The sequence below is a fragment of the Furipterus horrens genome, unplaced genomic scaffold, assembly GCF_987537825.1.
Source record: "Furipterus horrens unplaced genomic scaffold, mFurHor1.1.pri manual_scaffold_11, whole genome shotgun sequence".
NCBI classification, from domain to species: Eukaryota; Metazoa; Chordata; class Mammalia; order Chiroptera; family Furipteridae; genus Furipterus; species Furipterus horrens.
The window spans coordinates 29,852,529-29,871,196 of NW_028327181.1; the positions used below are offsets into that span (position 1 = coordinate 29,852,529).

An 18,668-nucleotide genomic window follows, 5' to 3' on the forward strand; every position below is an offset into this window, starting at 1 on the left:
ATGGGATTTTGCTGGTGCAGAAAAAATTTCAAAGTAATATTTATTCCATTTTTGAGTTCTGGTATCCACGTAGGTAATTAGGGTAATTCTGTCTTTGTTACTTATTCTCTTAATTGAAAAATATAGCTTTAATATAGCTCAATCCACACTACCTGGAGATAGGATACATTTTGTCTGCGCTAAGAGTAGAGATCCTCGTTTCTCCCACATAACATTAAATTCTTGGTTCTTTAAGTTCCCTATGAACTCTGGGGAGAAAATAGAATTCCAAGTATCCCCTAATCCTCACTCCCTGGTTATAGTCCCTGTTAAATTTCCTCCCCTCGAGAGTGGGTGGAACCTGTGAATACAATGGGATATCACTCTCTTGATTTCATTCTGTAACATAACACATTATCACAGCAGCCTGGAGAGAGATTTTCCTGCTGGCTTTGAAGAAGGAAGCTGCCACGTTATCAGATGATCGGGTGGCTAGGACTTGAAAGTAGCTTCTGGAAGCTGAGAGTGATGCACCTTGCCAGCAGCCAGTAAGCACAACACAACACAACACAACAAAACAGCCAAGGACCTTAATCTTAAAGCTGCAAGGATCTGAATTCAGCAAACAACCTCGATAACCTTGGTAGGGGATCCCAAGCTTCAGATGAGATTACATTCTCAAACGAGATTACAGACCCAGATGACAAGTTGATTTCAACTTGGTGAAACCCTGAGCCAAGGACCCAACTCATCTGACTCAAAAAATGCAAAACAGTACATTTGAATTGCTTTATGCAGCTAAATTTGTGGTAATTTATGGTAAGCCAGCATAAATAAATGCAAAAGATTTCTTCTACTTCCTTTTGCATATACTTGTGTGAGCCTCTATTGTGTTTGTGTGTGTGTGAGAGAGAGCAAGAGTGAGAGAGAAAGAATGATGATGATGAAATCATTCCATCTTTACTAAAAGAAGGTTTGTAATAAGCAAAGTCAAGTATAACTCTATAATGATCTACCACAGAAGGTACAATTGCCACATGGAGAATGTTCTTATATTCTCACAGGGACAGGGACCAAAGGTCAGAGAAATAACAAAAATGAGCCACATAACAAAGTTCCTTCTCGTGGGCCTTCCTCAAGCACCCACGCTGAACAACCCCCTCTCTGGAACCTTCTCGATTTATGTATTCACTGTGGTGGGGAACCCCCTCATCCTGCTGGTCATCAGGTGAATCCCCACCTTCACACCCCCATGTCCTACTTCCTGACCAACTGTCCTTGGACATGTGGTTCTCCTCGGGTCACTGTTCCCAAAATGCTGAGGACCTTGGTCTCCCCAGGGAGGCAGAGCTATCTCCGTTCACAGCCGGGTGGGGCCCAGCTCTGCTTCCTCCCCTTCCTGAGAAGCACCAGTCATGTCCCATGACCGCTACCTGGCCATCACTTCCCCGCTCACGTATGCCGGCCTGATGCGGGAACACCTGTGCCCGCCCGGCCACAAGCACGTGGCTCAGCTGCGTTCTGCAGCCCGCTGTCCAGACCACAGCGACGTCCCCTTCATCCTGCTGTGGATGCAGCCAGATCGAGCACCGCTCACCCTCAAACTGGCCTGTGCAGACACCTCTGCCAGCCAGACGGTGGGTGACCTTCCTCAGCACCCGGCCAGTGGCCTCGGGCTGTTTTCTTCTGATAGGGTTGCCCCGTGTGTCCCCGTCTGTTCCATTCCGAAGGCCCGCTGCTCAGAGGGGAGACCCGAGCCTCTCGGACCCGCGCCGCCCGCGCCTTGCGGTCCTCTGGCTTTTGTTCCTCGTGTTTTCCTTTACGGGGGGCCGGACTCAGGCATGCTGTGGGCGGCATGTGGCCGTTTTCTGCACCTTGCTGATGCCGTTTCTAAACCCTGCGGTGTACACCTGAGGAACAAGGAAGTGAAGGGATTGCTGCTCGAGCTGAAGGACTAAGTATCATATTCTCAGCGCAAATAAACGCTGCGACGTGGGCTCACTCATTTTTACATACAGATGGGATGACCCAATGTGATGAAACATTTAAAATCTAAACCAGGTGGAGATAGAGTAGATAAGGAAATTTTTGTATTCTGTGGGGAGAAATAAATGTAGTTTGAAAAATTCTACCTTTGATATATAACATGAACATAACTCTACAAAAATCTAGTATAGAAAACTTAATATAAGATTTGCTGTTTAAAAAATAGGAATATAATTTAGTCATCAACATCAAATTTATTAAAACCACCCACTCAGGAATATTATTTTACAGGTTTTACTGAGGAATTTTAAAAAAATCACAATTGAAATGTTAAATTTATGATAAACATGTTTATATTTTGATTATCAACTTGCTTGTCTGTAATAGGCTCATTTTCACTTTTTCATGTTTTATTGAGATATAATTGACATTAATGTTTTTACCTTTAAAAAAAATGTTCTGATTGGATCTCAGGTACAGAGGGTGGGTTAATTCATACACCTAAATGTATAATGTGCTATTAGTTTGGTTGTTAATGTTTTATGCATGCATGCTTGAGAATTCAATCAACAGGATGCTTTTCATGGAGAGCAACAAATATCAGAGGTCACTCAGTGTGATTTCGGCTGTGCGTCTGCCTTCTCAACTCCTTTAGGGTGTGTGTGTGCGTGTGTGTGAGGGTCCCAAAGGGACCACTCCTTTTCCCGAGCACTTCTGGACCCTACTAATGGCTCCCACGCAGAAAGAGCTCTCAACTTCCCCTGCAGACCTATCTACAGTTAGGTCTGCAAGACAAGTGGTAGCACCCACTGCCTCTTGTGAGAGTCCAACAGCTTCTCAGGTTTGGTGAATCAGATCCCAACAAAGTCTCCATCACATATTCTGACCTTGGATTTTTTGCTCCCTGCCCAGAGGCCCACATTTAGCACAGAACCAGCCTATTCTGGATCCTTTTACTATAGATGGTGGTGACTGGTCCTGCTGCCTTGACAGCTCCTTCTCCCACCAACTCAGAGTCTTAGAAACCCAGCCGCACTAAACAGCAGCTGCTGCACATTGCAGGCTGGAGCCAGTGGTGCTTCCTATTCACAACAACAACAAAAATCATTAAGTTGTTGTTAGGGGGTTTCACCACACTTATTTTTACAAATTAGAAAAATAAGGCCTGGTAAAGACAAAATAGACTGAAAACCAAACAAGCAAAAACTAATGCATAGCCACAGAGTCCATACTTGTGGGCATCCACGTGTAATGATTGAAGTGCTGGAATTGCATGCAAAGTAATAAAAATACTGACTCGGGTAAGTTTAGAGGTATTTTTATGCCATGTACCTCAATTTGCATCTTTAAAAGACCCTCTCTCAACATACCGCTTTGAGTATCAGATGAGTTAATAGAAGTAAAAGTTCTTTGAGTGATACTGATTCATGATAAATTAATAGATAAAGTTTTAAAATTCAAACCCAGGGCTACCAGGCAGATATCCTGATTCTCAGAATGATTCTCTTTACAAATTATTTGATGATTCCCTAGCCACTGACATAGTACTTTTGAAGATGCATAAATGTAGCTTTCTGTAAATCTCTGATAATAAATTACTGTAGTAATTAACATCATATTGATGATATAATCATTCTGATTAACTATTTTGCTATATTTCCAAATTTATACTCAAGGAATTTATAATATGTGACACATTAAAATCACACTGAATAAAATTATTCCAGAATAATTCAGGGACAAAAACCAGAAAACATTATTGAGCTTGGGTAATGCTAGACACTTTATAAGAATTATCTCATTTAATCAATCACCAGAACTCTGTGAGATAGTATTTTTATATGAGAAAACAGAGGAAGGTTATGTTACTCAAATTCAAAGTTACTCAAAGTTAATAGGGATGTTCAAGGTTTAACACCAGACTATGTGGCTCCAGAACCCGTGATGTTAAACTCTACCCTATGCTATCACTGATTTTCAGGAAATTTCTTCATCTTTGGAGAATAGGAAATATCAATAATCATTAACATAACAAAACACAGACTTTTGTATACTTATGTGCATTTTATATACCAAAGGTAGGAGTTTTGTAAACTACCATTTCCTCCTTAGAGTGAAAAGCACCTTGTCTACTCTACCTCTGCCTGACTTAGATTTTAAACGCTTCAACACACTGTACCATTCCATCTGTTTAGTTATCTGCTGCACATTAGATTCTTCAAGGACAAATACTGTCTTAATTCTGTACTAATTCACCTACATAAATACTGGTCTGATTTCTTTAGAATGTTCTCCCAGCTACAGAACCTTCCAATTTCCATAAATGCTTATTTACTTTTTGAGGGACTCAACTTCTGATCTACACATATTAGATATCTTCCTGAACAGATGTCCTACCTTTCTATCCATGCAGTGCTTATCTTCTTTGTTCAAGCCACTAATAATTTTAGTGTGTTAGATATTGCCATTTGGAGATAAGCCATTACATTAAAATCTATGTGTCTAAAATAAAAAATTCTTCTGTTTTCTTCAACATTTCTTTTCTATGTTATTATTGGCCCAGTAAAAGATGTCCCAAAACTCAGGGAATCTAAATTATCAGTACTGTTTTTAAAGAGGAAAATAAATAAGAATAAAATAATTCAGAATTGATGTTTGCATTCCTCATAGGGAACAATTAAATCTAAACAAATCTTTCATCACATCATGCCACATTTTGATGTACAGATTTGTTTAGGTTGTGTCTCAAAATAGCAGCTATAGAGTTCACAAACTTGTCCACTGAGGCTTATTACTAACAGAGTCATTACCCTGTTAATCTGCATTTAAAAAATATTGTGGCATGATGTGTCTGGTTGATTCCCTGGAGCTCTTTTTCTGATTTAACTAGTAGTTGAAGTCTTAAATAACAGAGGAAAATAGCTAAATTATAAGAAATAAATAGCTAACAGAGAAAGAATATAGCTCACATCCAGAACAATGGGGTGACATTTGTAAGAATCCTGATGTTAATATTTGTTCATTAATTTAGTCCTGCTTTCTTGATAAATTAATGCAATAATTCCTTTAATAATTTTAATTAAGTGACTACTATATTTAAGAAACAGGAGATACATGGCATCAAGACAATATTTATGTTCCAGAACTTTGGAGCCCAATGGGAAACATATAACTAACAAATTTGACCATGTCATACAGTATACTTGAGGTGCATGATAAACCACATGGCATCTAACCACTGGTTCCAGCCTGAGAATAAAATTGTATATACAAATAACAAAGGCTTATGCCAATTACATATCCCATAATAATTAACATGCAGAGTATGAATAATACAAAGATAATGTCAGTTCATGTGTTTGGTGTCTGCTTGAAAAACAGAGTTTCTGTATTTTGAGTATTTTAGTTCTAACAAGAAGAATTTAAATATGAGACTAAATCCAAATCATTTTATATTTCTCTTTATTCTCTAATAAATTTGAATATGAAACTAAACTTGAAGCATTTTACATTTCTTTTTTTCCTAACATTCTTTAATAATCCAAATGCATAGATTTTAGCCAGGACCTGACCCCACCCAATTACAAGGAGGATAGAGGTGCACTCTTTCTATATCCCTGTGGTAAATGGAGATGAGGAAGTATTAGGTGCACTGTTCTAAAGTGTTAACTAAAATGTTTACATCACAACTCTATTTTTCCTACTGTGGACAAAATTGATACAAAGGCCTATTTCCTTCTCCTAGGTAAAATGGGTGGACATTTTCAAAATGGGTATTGTCATATCTTTATTCAAAATTATCAGGACTTCAGGCCAAGATGGAGGCGCAGACAGACATGCTGCATCTCCCTCCACAACTGAGAAGGAACAAACTACCGCAAAACTAGCAACAACCAAAAGTTCCAGAAAATCAAACTGCATGGAAGTCCAGGAAACAAAGATATAAAGAAGAAATACTCATCCAGACAGATTGATCTGCACATCGTGAATTGGCCCCTCCGCGGTGGCATAAGATTGAGTACAAGTCAGGGCCTAGGTACCCTGTTCAAACACACAATTTTAATAAGTGTTCACTTATAATTTGGAGTCAATGTGTAGTGTACAGATATGATGTTAAATATGGCGGGGGACTCTGAGGTAATTCCAATAAGCAGGATGAATAGCCAGTACGAAGGAAGGACTGTGGCTCGCTCAGACCAACAGCTGAGAGCAGGAAGCCTCATCTTCCTTTCATTGGATTTTACAGATTCGCTAATTAACAGGGAGGGTCCAGGAAAGAGCTCACAGGCAGATCCTGGGAATGTTTACAAAATACTTGAAATTTACAACAGAGGAAGCTTAAAGGATTAACTAAAGAGAACCCTTCCTGACCAACAAGTCTATATAGCATTCCTAGACAGAAAGACAGGAAAACAGAAATCTAATCACTTACTCTTTTAAGGCTAAGGAATGGATGCACTGTTCAGAAAGCAATTAAGGTTAAACACCATTTGTACTTAATTTTGTCTGATTTCCTTATCAACGTCAGGGAAGGTGGAGTACTCAGCAAGATTCTGTTTAAGTCACAGGATGTCTTTAAGATCCTGAGTCCTGAGCAGTCAGAGACTGTCAGCAGCAGCAAGTCTAGCTCGCTGCTTGGATCATTAAACACCTGGACCGAGAGGCATGTAAACATACCTCAAATCAGAGGTCTTGATTTCCAGCATCACAATGGAATTCAAAACGGAAGTGGAGCACAGGCGACAAGATCCACTGAGGGCTGCTCCTGGAACCGTGCAGGCCCCGGCCTCCAGTTCCAGCCCAGAGAACAGTCCAGCCACTCCTACTCGCAGCTGCGCCGTCCCGCTGCCCATGAAGTGCAGCACAGGCAAGGAGATCTGCCGGGCTGCTGCTGGAACCTTTCAGGCCCCGGACTCCAGTTGCAGCAGTGAAGAACAGGCCACCTCTGCTGAGCAGCTGGTGGCCTCTGATCCACCGTTCATTTGCCTGGCCTGCTGCCCTGTGTCCCCCAGCTTATCCATTTTAAAGGAGCGTGTGGAGCACGGGGTTGAGGAGGGCTCCATCTGCTATGCATTCTATCTTGCCTTGGATCATCACTATCAGAAATATCTTAATAAAAACAATAAACATCCAAATCATCAAAAAAAATTATCAGCAAAATATTTTCAAGAAAATTTATTTTCATATTTTGGATATCCATACTATTAAAAGTGACCAGGGGACATGCAAATTAGATCAAAGAAGACATATGTGAAACCCTAAAGATTCAGCATTACTCTGCCCATCTAAGTCATGCATAGACAGCAGGGAGAGGCATAGTGAAATTTTGAAAATACGGTTGAAATTTGTGCAGCAACAGCCAGAAGTGGTCAGATGGCCTAACGATAGCACTTTAGATTATTAGAAACAGAAGAAAGGGACTCTCCTGGAGTGAAACATTGATAAATAAGACATAGGATACTTTTTTATTTATCACAAATGGCTGCCCTCTGGCTATATATTTACATATTGAAATCATTAATAAAGCATGCCAAGTCATTCACAGTGCAAAGCAAAACTTTAAAAGCCAACACAGAAGAGCAATGCCATAATAGGCAGCTGCTGCAGGTTAATTAAATGTCACTGTCCGAGTCTATGCTATGTTCTACTCAGCACTGAGGTTGCAACTCAGGGTTACTGATGTACTTACTCTCATGTTCAAAAGTGCTGGCCGTAGTCTACAAGAATGTTTTTGCCATTACTTCTACTTATCTTGCACGACTTTACCCAGGACTTGTTGACAAGTGAGACTTAATCTTGAGCCCATAAAGACATCCTTCATTTCCATTATAGCTTTTAAAAATTGTTTTTGTCCCTAACTTTCTACTTTTTCTTGTATCTCAAATATTCCTTACAAGATACCTTTTATTATTTTTTTAGTTCTTTATAGGCTTCTATTAGTGGTAAATACTTTTGGGTTTTTAATATTTCCAAATGCAGTATAATTAGTTCACATTCTTGGTAGTAGCTTAGCATACAAGGTGGGACCCCCCAAAACTGAAATTATGTTCTAGAGGGCAGACCCCTTGTAGTACAGGCTTCCCTGGCTAGGTAAGTGTTCTAGGAACCCATCTGTATCAGTGCACCAGCTGGTGTTGTTGTGAAAGATTGCATTCAACCTCACTGAATTTTTTTGAAGACTCTTTCCATACATTTGCCCATTTCATGGTCAGTGACTTACAACTGTACCTGCTCACAGCATGCTGAGTGGTCAGCAGTTTTTGACCAAAAATAGCATAATCCCTTTGCCCCGCCCTCCCTATTCACCCAATCTGGCCCTGAATGACTTTTTTTGTTTCCCTGGATAAAAAGAGTCTCAAAGGGAAACATTTTGCTGATGTGGAAGAAGTGAAACAAAAAACAGCAGCATGAAAAGGCATTGAAATCAATGAATTCAAAAACTGCTTTGAGCAGTGGAAAAAATATCTCAATAAGGATATTGTATCAAATGGGGAGCACTTTGAAGGCGACTGGAGTTTAAACATGTAAGAATAAATACACATTATTTTTTCTAAAATTTCATTTTTGGGGGTCCCCCTTAAATAGTCCCCTTTAAAAAAAAATCCTCCTCTGGGACATGCTTATTGATTTTAGAAAGAGGGAAAGGGAGGAACTATGAGGGAGAGAATCATTGATGCAAGAGAGAAACATTGATTGGGTCCTCTCTTACACTCCTCAACTAGGGAAGAAATCTGAAACCTAGGCATGAGCCCTGTCCAAGAATCAAACCCGAGACCTTTTGGTTTATGAGAGGATGCTCCAACCAACTGAACAACACCAGCTAGGGCAGTATACAATTTTTAATTGAGACTTATTTTCTCACACTCTGCATTTTATATTGATATATATTGATTTATATCATTGCTGAGGATTAATAAACTGTTATGGCACTTAAAAAAATTAAGACTGACTTACTGATAGGAATTTTATGTCAGATATTTTGAGGCTATTTTTCTAGGTTCATATAAATTTGTGATTTTAATATTTTCCTGTTAAATTGACCCTTCTTTTCTTTATAAACTGACTATTATATCTCTTAATTCCTTCTTTAAACTTTACTTACTCTAAATTAATATAGACATACCAGAATTCTTGTGTTTTGTTTCAATATTTTTGAGGCATAAAATTTTCAACTCTTTTTGTTTTACTTATTTAAAAAAATTTTTTATTGTATTTATTGGGTTGACATTCGTTAATAAAATTATATGTTTCAAGTGTACAATTCTGTAATACATCATTTGTATATTGTATTGTGTGTTCAACACCCAAATTCAAATCTTCCATCACTACTTACCCCCTCCTTTATTCTTTTCTACCTCCCTCCAACCCCTTCCCTTCAGTAATCACCATACTACTGTCCCTGTCTATGAAGCTGTTTTGATTAATCCCTTCACCTTTTTTCACCCAGTCCCCCAATACCTCCTCCCCTCTGACAGCTATCAGTTTATTCTCTATAACTATGGATCTGGTTCTCAACTTTTTATGTCTGACTTATTTTGCTTAGCATGCAATTCCCAAGGTCCATCCATGTTGTTTCAAATTACAGTATTTCATCTTTTCTTATGGATGAGTTAATATATCGATGATTTGATACAGAGTCATTGCTCTACTTGTTCAATCATTTTGAATGTGAGACCACATTAGTACACATGCTCACTCAAAGGCATCTACTGCCTCCTCTAACTAGTACAGTGAAGTCGTCATTGTTCATATATGCATGTTTCAGTCTACTCTCCTTGGCTGCCAGCTTACATCAATATATTAACAATGGTTGGACTTCTTCTGGACAGACTCATATATTTGAGAATAAATATTTTAAAATGTTTCTGTTAGATACCTAGAAGGGGGATTGGAGGTTCATATGGTAACTCTATTCTTAATTTTTTTGAGGAAACTCCATACTGTTTTCCACAGTGGCTTTACCAGTTTACATCCCCACCAACAGTGAATGTGGTTTCTTTTTCTTCACAACAAAATTTGCATTAAGCTTGAACATTCCTCTGTGTAAACCATTCAGATGATTCAAAAGGCTGCAGCTATGAGCAACTGGTGATTGGCAGCTTCATCATGACATCCGCTCATGCATCACATCTTGTGCAGAGTTTTCAGTGAAACATCAAATCTTCCAGGTGGCTCAGCCCCCCTACAGCCCGGATTTGGTGCCTTGTGACTTCTGGCTTTTCCCAAAACTAAAATCACCTTTGAAAGGGAAGAGATTCATACCATTGATGAGATTCAGGAAAATATGATGAGGCATCTGATGGAGATTGGGAGAACTGTGTGAGGTCCCAAAGGCCTACTTTGAAGGGGACTGAGGCACCATTGTCCTATGTACAATGTTTTTATATCTTGTATCTTCTTAAGTAAATGTCTCTATTTTTTATAGTACATAGCTGGATTCTTTCTGGACACACATGATGATGAAGAAAATGGAAACAATGGAAGTTTTTCTGACAGATGATAAGATAAAGACGATGTGGTACATGTATATAAGGAATAAAATTTTACCACTTACAGCAGCATGGAAGGGCAAAGCATGTTATGCTTAGTGAGAAAAGTTAGGGAAAGAAAAATGCCATATGGTTTCCCTGGTATGTGAAATATAAAGAACAAAATGGACAAACAAAACAGAAACAGACTCATAGATACAGAGAACAAACTGATGATTGCCAGATGAGGGGTGGGGGTCAGGTTTGGGTGAATAAGGCAAAGATTTTAAGAAGTACAAATTTGTAGTTACAAAATAGTAATGGGGATGTAAAATATAGCATAAGTAATATAGTTATTAATATTGTAAATAACTATGTATGGTGCCAGGTGGTTACACAAAACATCATGGAGAACATTTTAATAAATTATATAAATGTCTAATGACTATGCTGTGTACCTGAAACTAATATAAAATAATATTGGAGGTCAAATTTAATTGAAAAAAATGAAAATAAAATAAATCAAATAAGGCATTATGTTTCTTAAAGTTGGGTGATGTGTACAGAGATGTTTGTTACATTATTTTGTATTTTTTGTTAATGTTTAAAAGATTTTACAATAAAATAAAGAAATGTAAAGTATTATATAATACTCTAAATTTTGTTATATTAGTTATATGATATTGATTATATTTTTAACAAATGTTATTAAAATGGTGAGAACAAATAGAAGAAACTGTTTAGCAGACAGGAATATTTCAAAGCCGTATTCTGGACCTTACAGACCCCAGTCACGTCACAGTCATTTACATCATGCCAAACAGACAGCGTGGTTGGAGATGCGCACAGCATATGCACATAAAACTGTTTTCATTCAGGTGAGCACATACTGAGTGATACATTATCAAATCATAGAGCTCAGATTACACGATGGCTTTGGATTTGTGATTTGTTTGGAGAACCTCGCTTTGAATTTTCAGAGTGTATACGGACGATACCACGAGGCATTGCAGTGCGTGCTGATAATGAAATAACTTGGATAGAGCTCCCAGATTGCTGTGTACCATGACTTTCTCTGGCAGAATTCATGGACTACTTGTACTGTAGGAGACAGAGGATTCCTGGAGAAAAGAGGACCAGGGGAGGGCAATGAAGGAACAGTAGAGAGCCACAAAAACATTTCCCTTCGTGTTGGCAGAGAGACCCTGACCCCAAGCCCAGTGGGTTTCCTTTGAACTGTCCCAAGCCATTTGGAAAGGGATGCTTTGGTGTAAGAGACAAAAAGCATGTGCAGAATAGCTTAAATGCTTCTCAACTAGACAGAATTGAGGATTCTTTTTGAAAAAGGACATGTTTCTGAGTTAGACATTTCTAAATAAAATTTTAAAGCTTTTATTTAAAAAAATTTTTAAAGCGGGGACTCCAGTATTGGTGCCTGAACATTTACTATTAGATAATGCTTTTCTCTGATGTAAAGCTGCCTTGGCATTACACTGCCCACCCAGGGTTCCTGCCTGTCTCCACAGAAGTGAACATTCCATATTAGCCACTCTCCTTAGTCTTGACTTGGTTGGTTATCTCTTCCCGGAAATAGGGAGAGTGTGAACAGGCAGGAGTCCACTTGAACTTTAGCCCTTTAAAATGCAAGGGTTGGTCCTTTTTCCTTCATTCCTTCCTATCCTTTCACTCTCCCTTCTATCAGGGGTAGATTGGTTCTTACCATCTGTCAAAGGCCCTGAAGACACTCACCAGAGACAAGAAGGAAAACAACACTTAAGTAGGCCATGGAGACGGTCCAGGAGATCTTATAACCGGAGTAGTACACAGACTCCCCCCGCCTTAGCATTATGTGGTACAGCAAGAATGCACAGAGCAGAAGGATGCCTAGTGTCCAGACAAAAGGAGAATAGCCCCTTCTGGGGAACCTTGGCTCTCCCACTTGTCTTAACCCCAGATATGCCTAACTGCTAAGCCTCCGCCCTGTACAAATGTACCTTATCCAAAAACAAGTCCCACTTCAGTGGTTGGTTCAATTCAGAAACCTGCATATCTGAGCCAAAAGATCTGGGAAGACCACATTAATCAAAAACCACAGGCTGGACCCACAAATCACGTTCACCTTCAAGCCTGTTTGGGGTGCCAGGACATTACCTGTGAAGAAACTGAGGAATACAGTGATGAGGAGGATACATTTAGTTTGAGGAATCATAAAGGTGAATTCCAGTCCCAGAAAAAAGTTTTGGAAGAAGGAAAAGCTGAGCACCAAAATCATCATGATCCTGACCACTTCCAAGTCATCTGTGGAAAAGCAGAAGCTATATTGAGAAGACAGATATTTCTTCTAGGCTAATTTCCACCCAAGCGCCACAAGTCTCTAACTAAAAAATGAAAATAGCGTGAAAGACTTGATTAAATAATAAAGAGAGCTAGGGATGGGGTGATTTAAAAAGTGAGGAACTATAATCTGAATGGGAGAGAAGGCCAAAAGAAATCGTCCTCTACCTTGGTATCTCTGTAGGCTTCTTTCTCCTTTTCTCTTTTCTAAGAATTCACTCTTTAAGTTATCCTGTTTATTCTGGTGCCAATATAACCTGCTTTCCTTGTTATCAGTTACCTTTCTTTTACATCCTTATGTTCCTGCTGTGCTGTTCACCCTGCTGCTACTGCCAAGGCTTCTCAGCTGTCCAGCAAGTTAAATCTGCGAACATCTAAACTTTTCTCCAAAACATAGAAATGGTGAGAGTTTGGACTCTGCCTTGACTGTGTTGCTCATGGGAGTGGGCACACTGTAGCCTGAGGAAACTGCCTGAGAATAACGAGTAAGCTGGTAAGGCAAGCGGAGCCAAGGAGAGATGAGCCCTCCTTCTCCACCCATCTTTCCATGGTATGGATCTTACCTTTGGGCCAAATCGTAGTGTGTAGCCATGGACTGTGGCTTTGCATATTTGTTGTTTAAAAATTCAGTGTAACCCAGTCATTGACCATAATGCCCAATGACAAGAAGACTAAGGCCCAGGAGCAGAAGAACGTGTTGATGGCCTGGATGTTTCTGGTTGATATCTGCACCATGGCGAGTAGAGATGTCAAGCTGAGACCAGCCACCACCCATGCCTCACATGTCTTTTCCCTGATTGGAGTAGTCACAGCAAGAAGGGAAATCTAGACTTTTAGTGATTGCTCAGGCATTGGAAATGGCAGGAGGTGAAGCAGCCTATGGAATGGAGAAGATAAATCCCACTCCTCTACCTGGACCCCACTGCCCTCAGTGCTGCCAACTGCATTGGAATCAACTGTGGGCTTGGCTCCCGACCCTGGGGCCTGGTGCAGTGGAGGGTCCTGAAAAAGCAATCTGATATAAGGGGAGATATGTAGAGAGAGCTATCAGATACACGGATGACCAGAGTCCTTGAAAGAAGCTAAACGTGCAAGACTAAAGAGGTCTAATTTTAGAGAGAGAGTTACATGTTCCAGGACCGGTTGATAGGCAGGGATCTATGGCGGAGGTGCCATCCCCCCACCCCCCCAGGCTCGGTTGGATGTTGCTCTGTCCAGCAGAGGCTTCGTGACCACAGCGGAACAAACTTTTTACCCAGGACACTTTGTTATGTCTGGGGGAAGGAAGGTGACTGCCTCTCTAGTGGAGACCAGCAGCCAAACCTTCATCCCTCATGTCTTTTATTGAGGAGGATACATGCAAGAGATATAAGACTAAAATACATAAATTGTCTATTGTATTCAGTTGTTTGACAGTAACAGATAACATACACTAATTCAGGAATCACACTGACTGATTCAAGTCAAGGTCCATAAAACATCTTGACCAGGTGCAGGGTTCCATACACTCCTTGCTAGAGATTGTTTATGTTACATTGCTGATAAGGAAAGCAGAGCAAGTTCTAAAGCAAAAGGAGCATAATGAGCGCTCTTTGATCTCATTCCCATGGCAACCCTCTGAGTGGCTGTCAGTCATGTTCCGCACACAGCCTTGTGTTGAGACTTAGAGGCAAGTGCGGCCAGAAAGCTGGCGGCTCGTCATGCTCAGGCTGGGGCTACAGTTCCTTAAACCAGGAGGAGTGGTTGCCCACAGGGATCTGTGGAAGAGCAGAAGGAATTCCAGTTATTGAAATGAATAGTCAGCTGTAGCACCACAAAAGGGAATGACCACTCAAAATTCAGGATCTTTTAGAGAAAATTGGTTCCTCATCTGGAGAGCCTAAAGCCGTTTAATCAGGTAGGCATCTGAGAAATAGACCAGTCTCTTGAAACCAAAGAAGTGGACTAATACACCAAACCATTGCAGCCCAGTATCACAAATAAGGTGCAGACAATTACATATCAAAATTGCCTTTGTATCGAGGCAGAGTAAACATTTTGGGATCTCTTGAAAAGGCAACTATGGAATGCACTAAGCTCAGAGTCAGAAAACCTGCACTGAAATCCCCAAAAAGCTTTTTCCTGAACTAAGATGAAAGGCATCTCCAAAAGCTGTCTACTTTGCAGAACCCAAGACTGCTGGATTTCTTTCATTGATTCAAACATGTCATGTTGTCTTTCAGACCTCTGTATGCATCTTATTATATTTTATTTATCTTTTTAATTTTTAAAAACAATGCTCAATATATTTAATCTTACAAAGGGGACATTTTGGTTAATGAGATGGACTCAGGATTCTGGTTTTAAATCCTGATTCTACCACTAAGCAGCTTTGTGGTCTTAAGGATAATAAGTTTCCTACTACATAAGAATTTTATAAGGATTAAATGAATTTAGAGATGTAAAGCACTTAGCACTTAGGAATCTAGCACATAACAAATGATACATAAGCAATTAAATTATTTTTTCTTTTTGCTGTTCTGATTGTTTTCTGCTTCCTTATCTCCCAAATCACAGATGTGATCATCTATTATACTTCTCCTACTTCACTACTGATTTCCTGTCGTTACTTGAGTTAATGAATTTCTCATTATTTTAATTTTTTTAATCTTCAATTTTGTTCTTGATCTTTTTGTTGAAGTTCTCACTAAGTTTATCTACTCTCCCCCTAAGTTCACTGAGCATCTCTATGACCATTTTTTTGAACTCTGCATCTGGTAGATGGCTTGTCTCCATTTAGTTTAGTTCTTTTTCTAGGGTTTTGTTCTGTTCTTTAATTTGGGACATGCTTCATTCTCTCCTCATTTTTCCTGCCTCCCTGTGTTCATTTCCATATATTAGGTGTGCCTGTCATGTCTCCTGGGCTTGGTAGAGTGGCCTTATTTAGGGTCCAGTTGTACCACCTCTAATCACTTGAGCTGGGCACTCCAGGTGTGCCCCCCTCATCCATGCGGGCTGTGTACACCCTCCTGTTGTAGTTGGCCCTTGATTGTTGTTGGCACCTCAGTGGCAGTAATTTACCTTCAGGTTGATTGACCGTGAGGACTGGCTGTGACCACCATGGAGGACCAGCTATGCAGGTGTGAATACCATGGAGCAGGACTTACTTCAATGGGCTCTGGTGTCTGAAGAGTCTGCCCCTTGTTTGTGTCTCTTGTGAAGGAAGTCAGGTGGTGCTTCAATGTGGTCTAAAGCTGTCCACTGGGTGCACTGGCTCTGGGGCCTCTTGGGACATGCAGGCCAAGGTCAGCTACCAGCTGTGTCCTGCCTGGGGCCTCCTGGCATAAGCTATAAAGCAATCTGAAGATGGCTGCTATTTTTATGGGCTTGGAGGTGCCCAGGAGAGGCCAAGCTGCCAACCAAGACAGACTTCTGCTGGTGCCAGGCCCGGGGCCACTTAGTGAGGTGTACAGGGCATGCTGAGAGCAGATGCTGCTTGTTTGAGAAATTTTAGGAAAGTCCAAAGTATGATCCAAGACAGTCTGTTTGTATAAAAGTCACTGGAAATGGCTTGGGTTGGGGCACAAGTTGGGTGGGTCAGGGTATCAGAGAACCACCAGGGCAGTAATATCCAGGTTGATAGAGACTCAGATATGGTACCTGCCTGCTGGCTTCATAGCAGGGAGAGCTCAGAAAATAAACAATGGCCTCTGCCTGTACTTCTGTCTAGGATAAAGCTGCCTTTGTCAGCTCTCACCCTGATTCTAGACAATTCAGTTCCTCTCTGTGTGTCCCTGGTGCCTTTTCAGTTACTGCCCCAGAGCTGGAACTCAGAGGAACTGAGTCTGAGTAAGTTCCTGTGTGGGCCCTTTAAGAGGAACACCTGGGATTCTGGAAGCTCTCTGTCTCACTCAGCCACACCCCTGCTGGTTTTTACAGCCAGAAGTTAAGGGGACTTCTCTCCCTAGCACTAGAACCCTGGAGACTGGGACCCTTCACTTTTCAAGGAGGACCAGCATAGCCAAGACATTTCTCTGTTTTTATCAGTCACATGGGGGTGTCAGAGAAGCCCCTTCTGGGTCTCTGCCCTTATTACCAGTCTTGATGTGACTTCATCTTTGTATCCTTAGTGGCAGGACTTCTGCTCAGCTAGACTTCAGGTGGTTCTTAATGACGGTTCTGTAGTTTGCCTGTACTTTTGATGTGCTTGTGGAAGGATTCAAGTACCATATTACCTGCCATCTTGACTGGAAACCTGTGTTTCATTTTCAGTAGATATTATACCTTATGGGAAGTCAAGAAGAAGCAATTCAGATACTGCTATTCACATATCACTTAAAATTAGAAAGCCATTCTGACAATTAATAATAATACAAAGATGAATAATCTATTGGATACGTTTTGTAGTCATGTGTGATATATCTGGAGAGGATGTAGATGAAAGGGATAGAATATTTAGAATGGATATTTGAAAAGAGGAATGAACTATTGTTCTATTATGATATAATGATGTGCCTTCATGATTTTGAATAAAAAAAAAAGAAATGGATTATGGGGCTGATAAAAATCTTACAGAAACGTTATACAATCAAACCTTGGTTCTTGAATATCTCGATTCTCTAATAATTTGGTTCTTGACCAAGTTTTTCATGGAAAAAATGTCTCAGTTCTCTAAGAAAACATCAGGTCTCAAGTCTCTATGTCACAACCACTTCATGCTGACACCTGTATGATCAGTCATGTGTTTCTCAGGCAATGAATAAAAAGGTTTGGTTTTTGAACAAATTGCTTCTTGAACAGTGTTCCAGAATGAATTAAGTTCAAGAATTGAGGTTCCACTGTATTTTTTCCCATTCCATTACACCGTTGTAGCTTCCCATATGATACTCTTTCTTCAGGTCTTGCCTCCTCACTTAATCAACTGATTTTATTTATATTCAGAGTAGATTATGTATCATGCAGAAAAATTAAATTAAGACACTTAGAATTAACAGAGCTTTAAAGGTTACCTAGCTCATTTTGCCTCCCTGTGGAGAAAGCCATGCTTCTTTACCTTTTCTCTGATGTCTAACTACCTTCCATCAGGCACACATGTTAGAACACCAGTCTAGTTTGTGCCACAGTTACTAGAATCACACACACAAACTGCCTTATGTTTTAGAACAAAATGTAGTCATAGGTCAATTTATTTAGTTACATAAAATTGAGGTTTAATTACTCATTATTTTTAATGATTAATAATTTAAATATGTTTGTTGAAGGTTTTAGAATCCTGTTTTTAGAATAGAATAAGTTCAATGTAAAAACAATAATTATATTTTAAATAATTTTTATTTAGACGGAACTTTCCATTTTTAAAACATTTAATTTCTTAGGAGAATTGCTGGTTATAGGAACATTCTTATGCAGCAGTGTGTGTGTGTGCCTGTTACAGTCTTATGGAAGAAGAATATAATAATATAGTAATTTTTAATTAAATTTATTGGGGTGGCATTTGATAATACAGGTATTAAGTGTATAATTCTATGATACATCATCTGTACCTTGCATTGTGTGTCCATCATCCAAAGTCAAATTTTTCTTCACCATGTATTTGACCTCCTTTACTCTTCGTTTTTTCAATTAAAAAAAAAAGTTAATTAATTAATTTTTTGGGGGGTACTCCCATTCTGTAACAATTCCCCCCTCTCAGACTTAAGATCTTTTATAATCTTATAAAGGACAATGGGCAAAGGTCTTGTGCTCTTCTAGCTGCTTCAAGCTGGACAGGGTCATCGTCATACCTACCTTTGGGTCCAGAATTTCCTAATAAGAGTGGGGGGGGGTTGGAGGGGAGGGTGGCCTTCCCACATGGGGAAGGATCTTGCAGACTTCAGGTCAGTTGGCTGTCCCTGGACCATGGCATGCTTGGTTTAACAGGCT

At 39.8% G+C, this 18,668-nt stretch overlaps 2 protein-coding genes across 2 annotated transcripts; one reads left to right on the top strand and one right to left on the bottom strand.

The window, feature by feature from the left end:
- Positions 1-1,394: 1,394 nt before the first annotated feature.
- On the top strand, positions 1,395-1,937 carry LOC149997316 (olfactory receptor 10G7-like). Its single transcript, XM_090257468.1, has one exon. It carries the CDS (start codon positions 1,395-1,397, stop codon positions 1,935-1,937), a length of 543 nt encoding a protein of 180 aa, XP_090113594.1.
- Positions 1,938-11,351: 9,414 nt separating this feature from the next.
- Positions 11,352-13,502, bottom strand: TMEM225 (transmembrane protein 225). Its single transcript, XM_090257469.1, has 5 exons — positions 13,404-13,502; positions 13,140-13,257; positions 12,585-12,731; positions 12,183-12,317; positions 11,352-11,506 (listed from the first exon to the last, which is right to left on the bottom strand). Exons 1-5 carry the CDS (start codon positions 13,500-13,502, stop codon positions 11,352-11,354), a joined length of 654 nt encoding a protein of 217 aa, XP_090113595.1.
- Between the last annotated feature and the right edge of the window lie 5,166 nt (positions 13,503-18,668).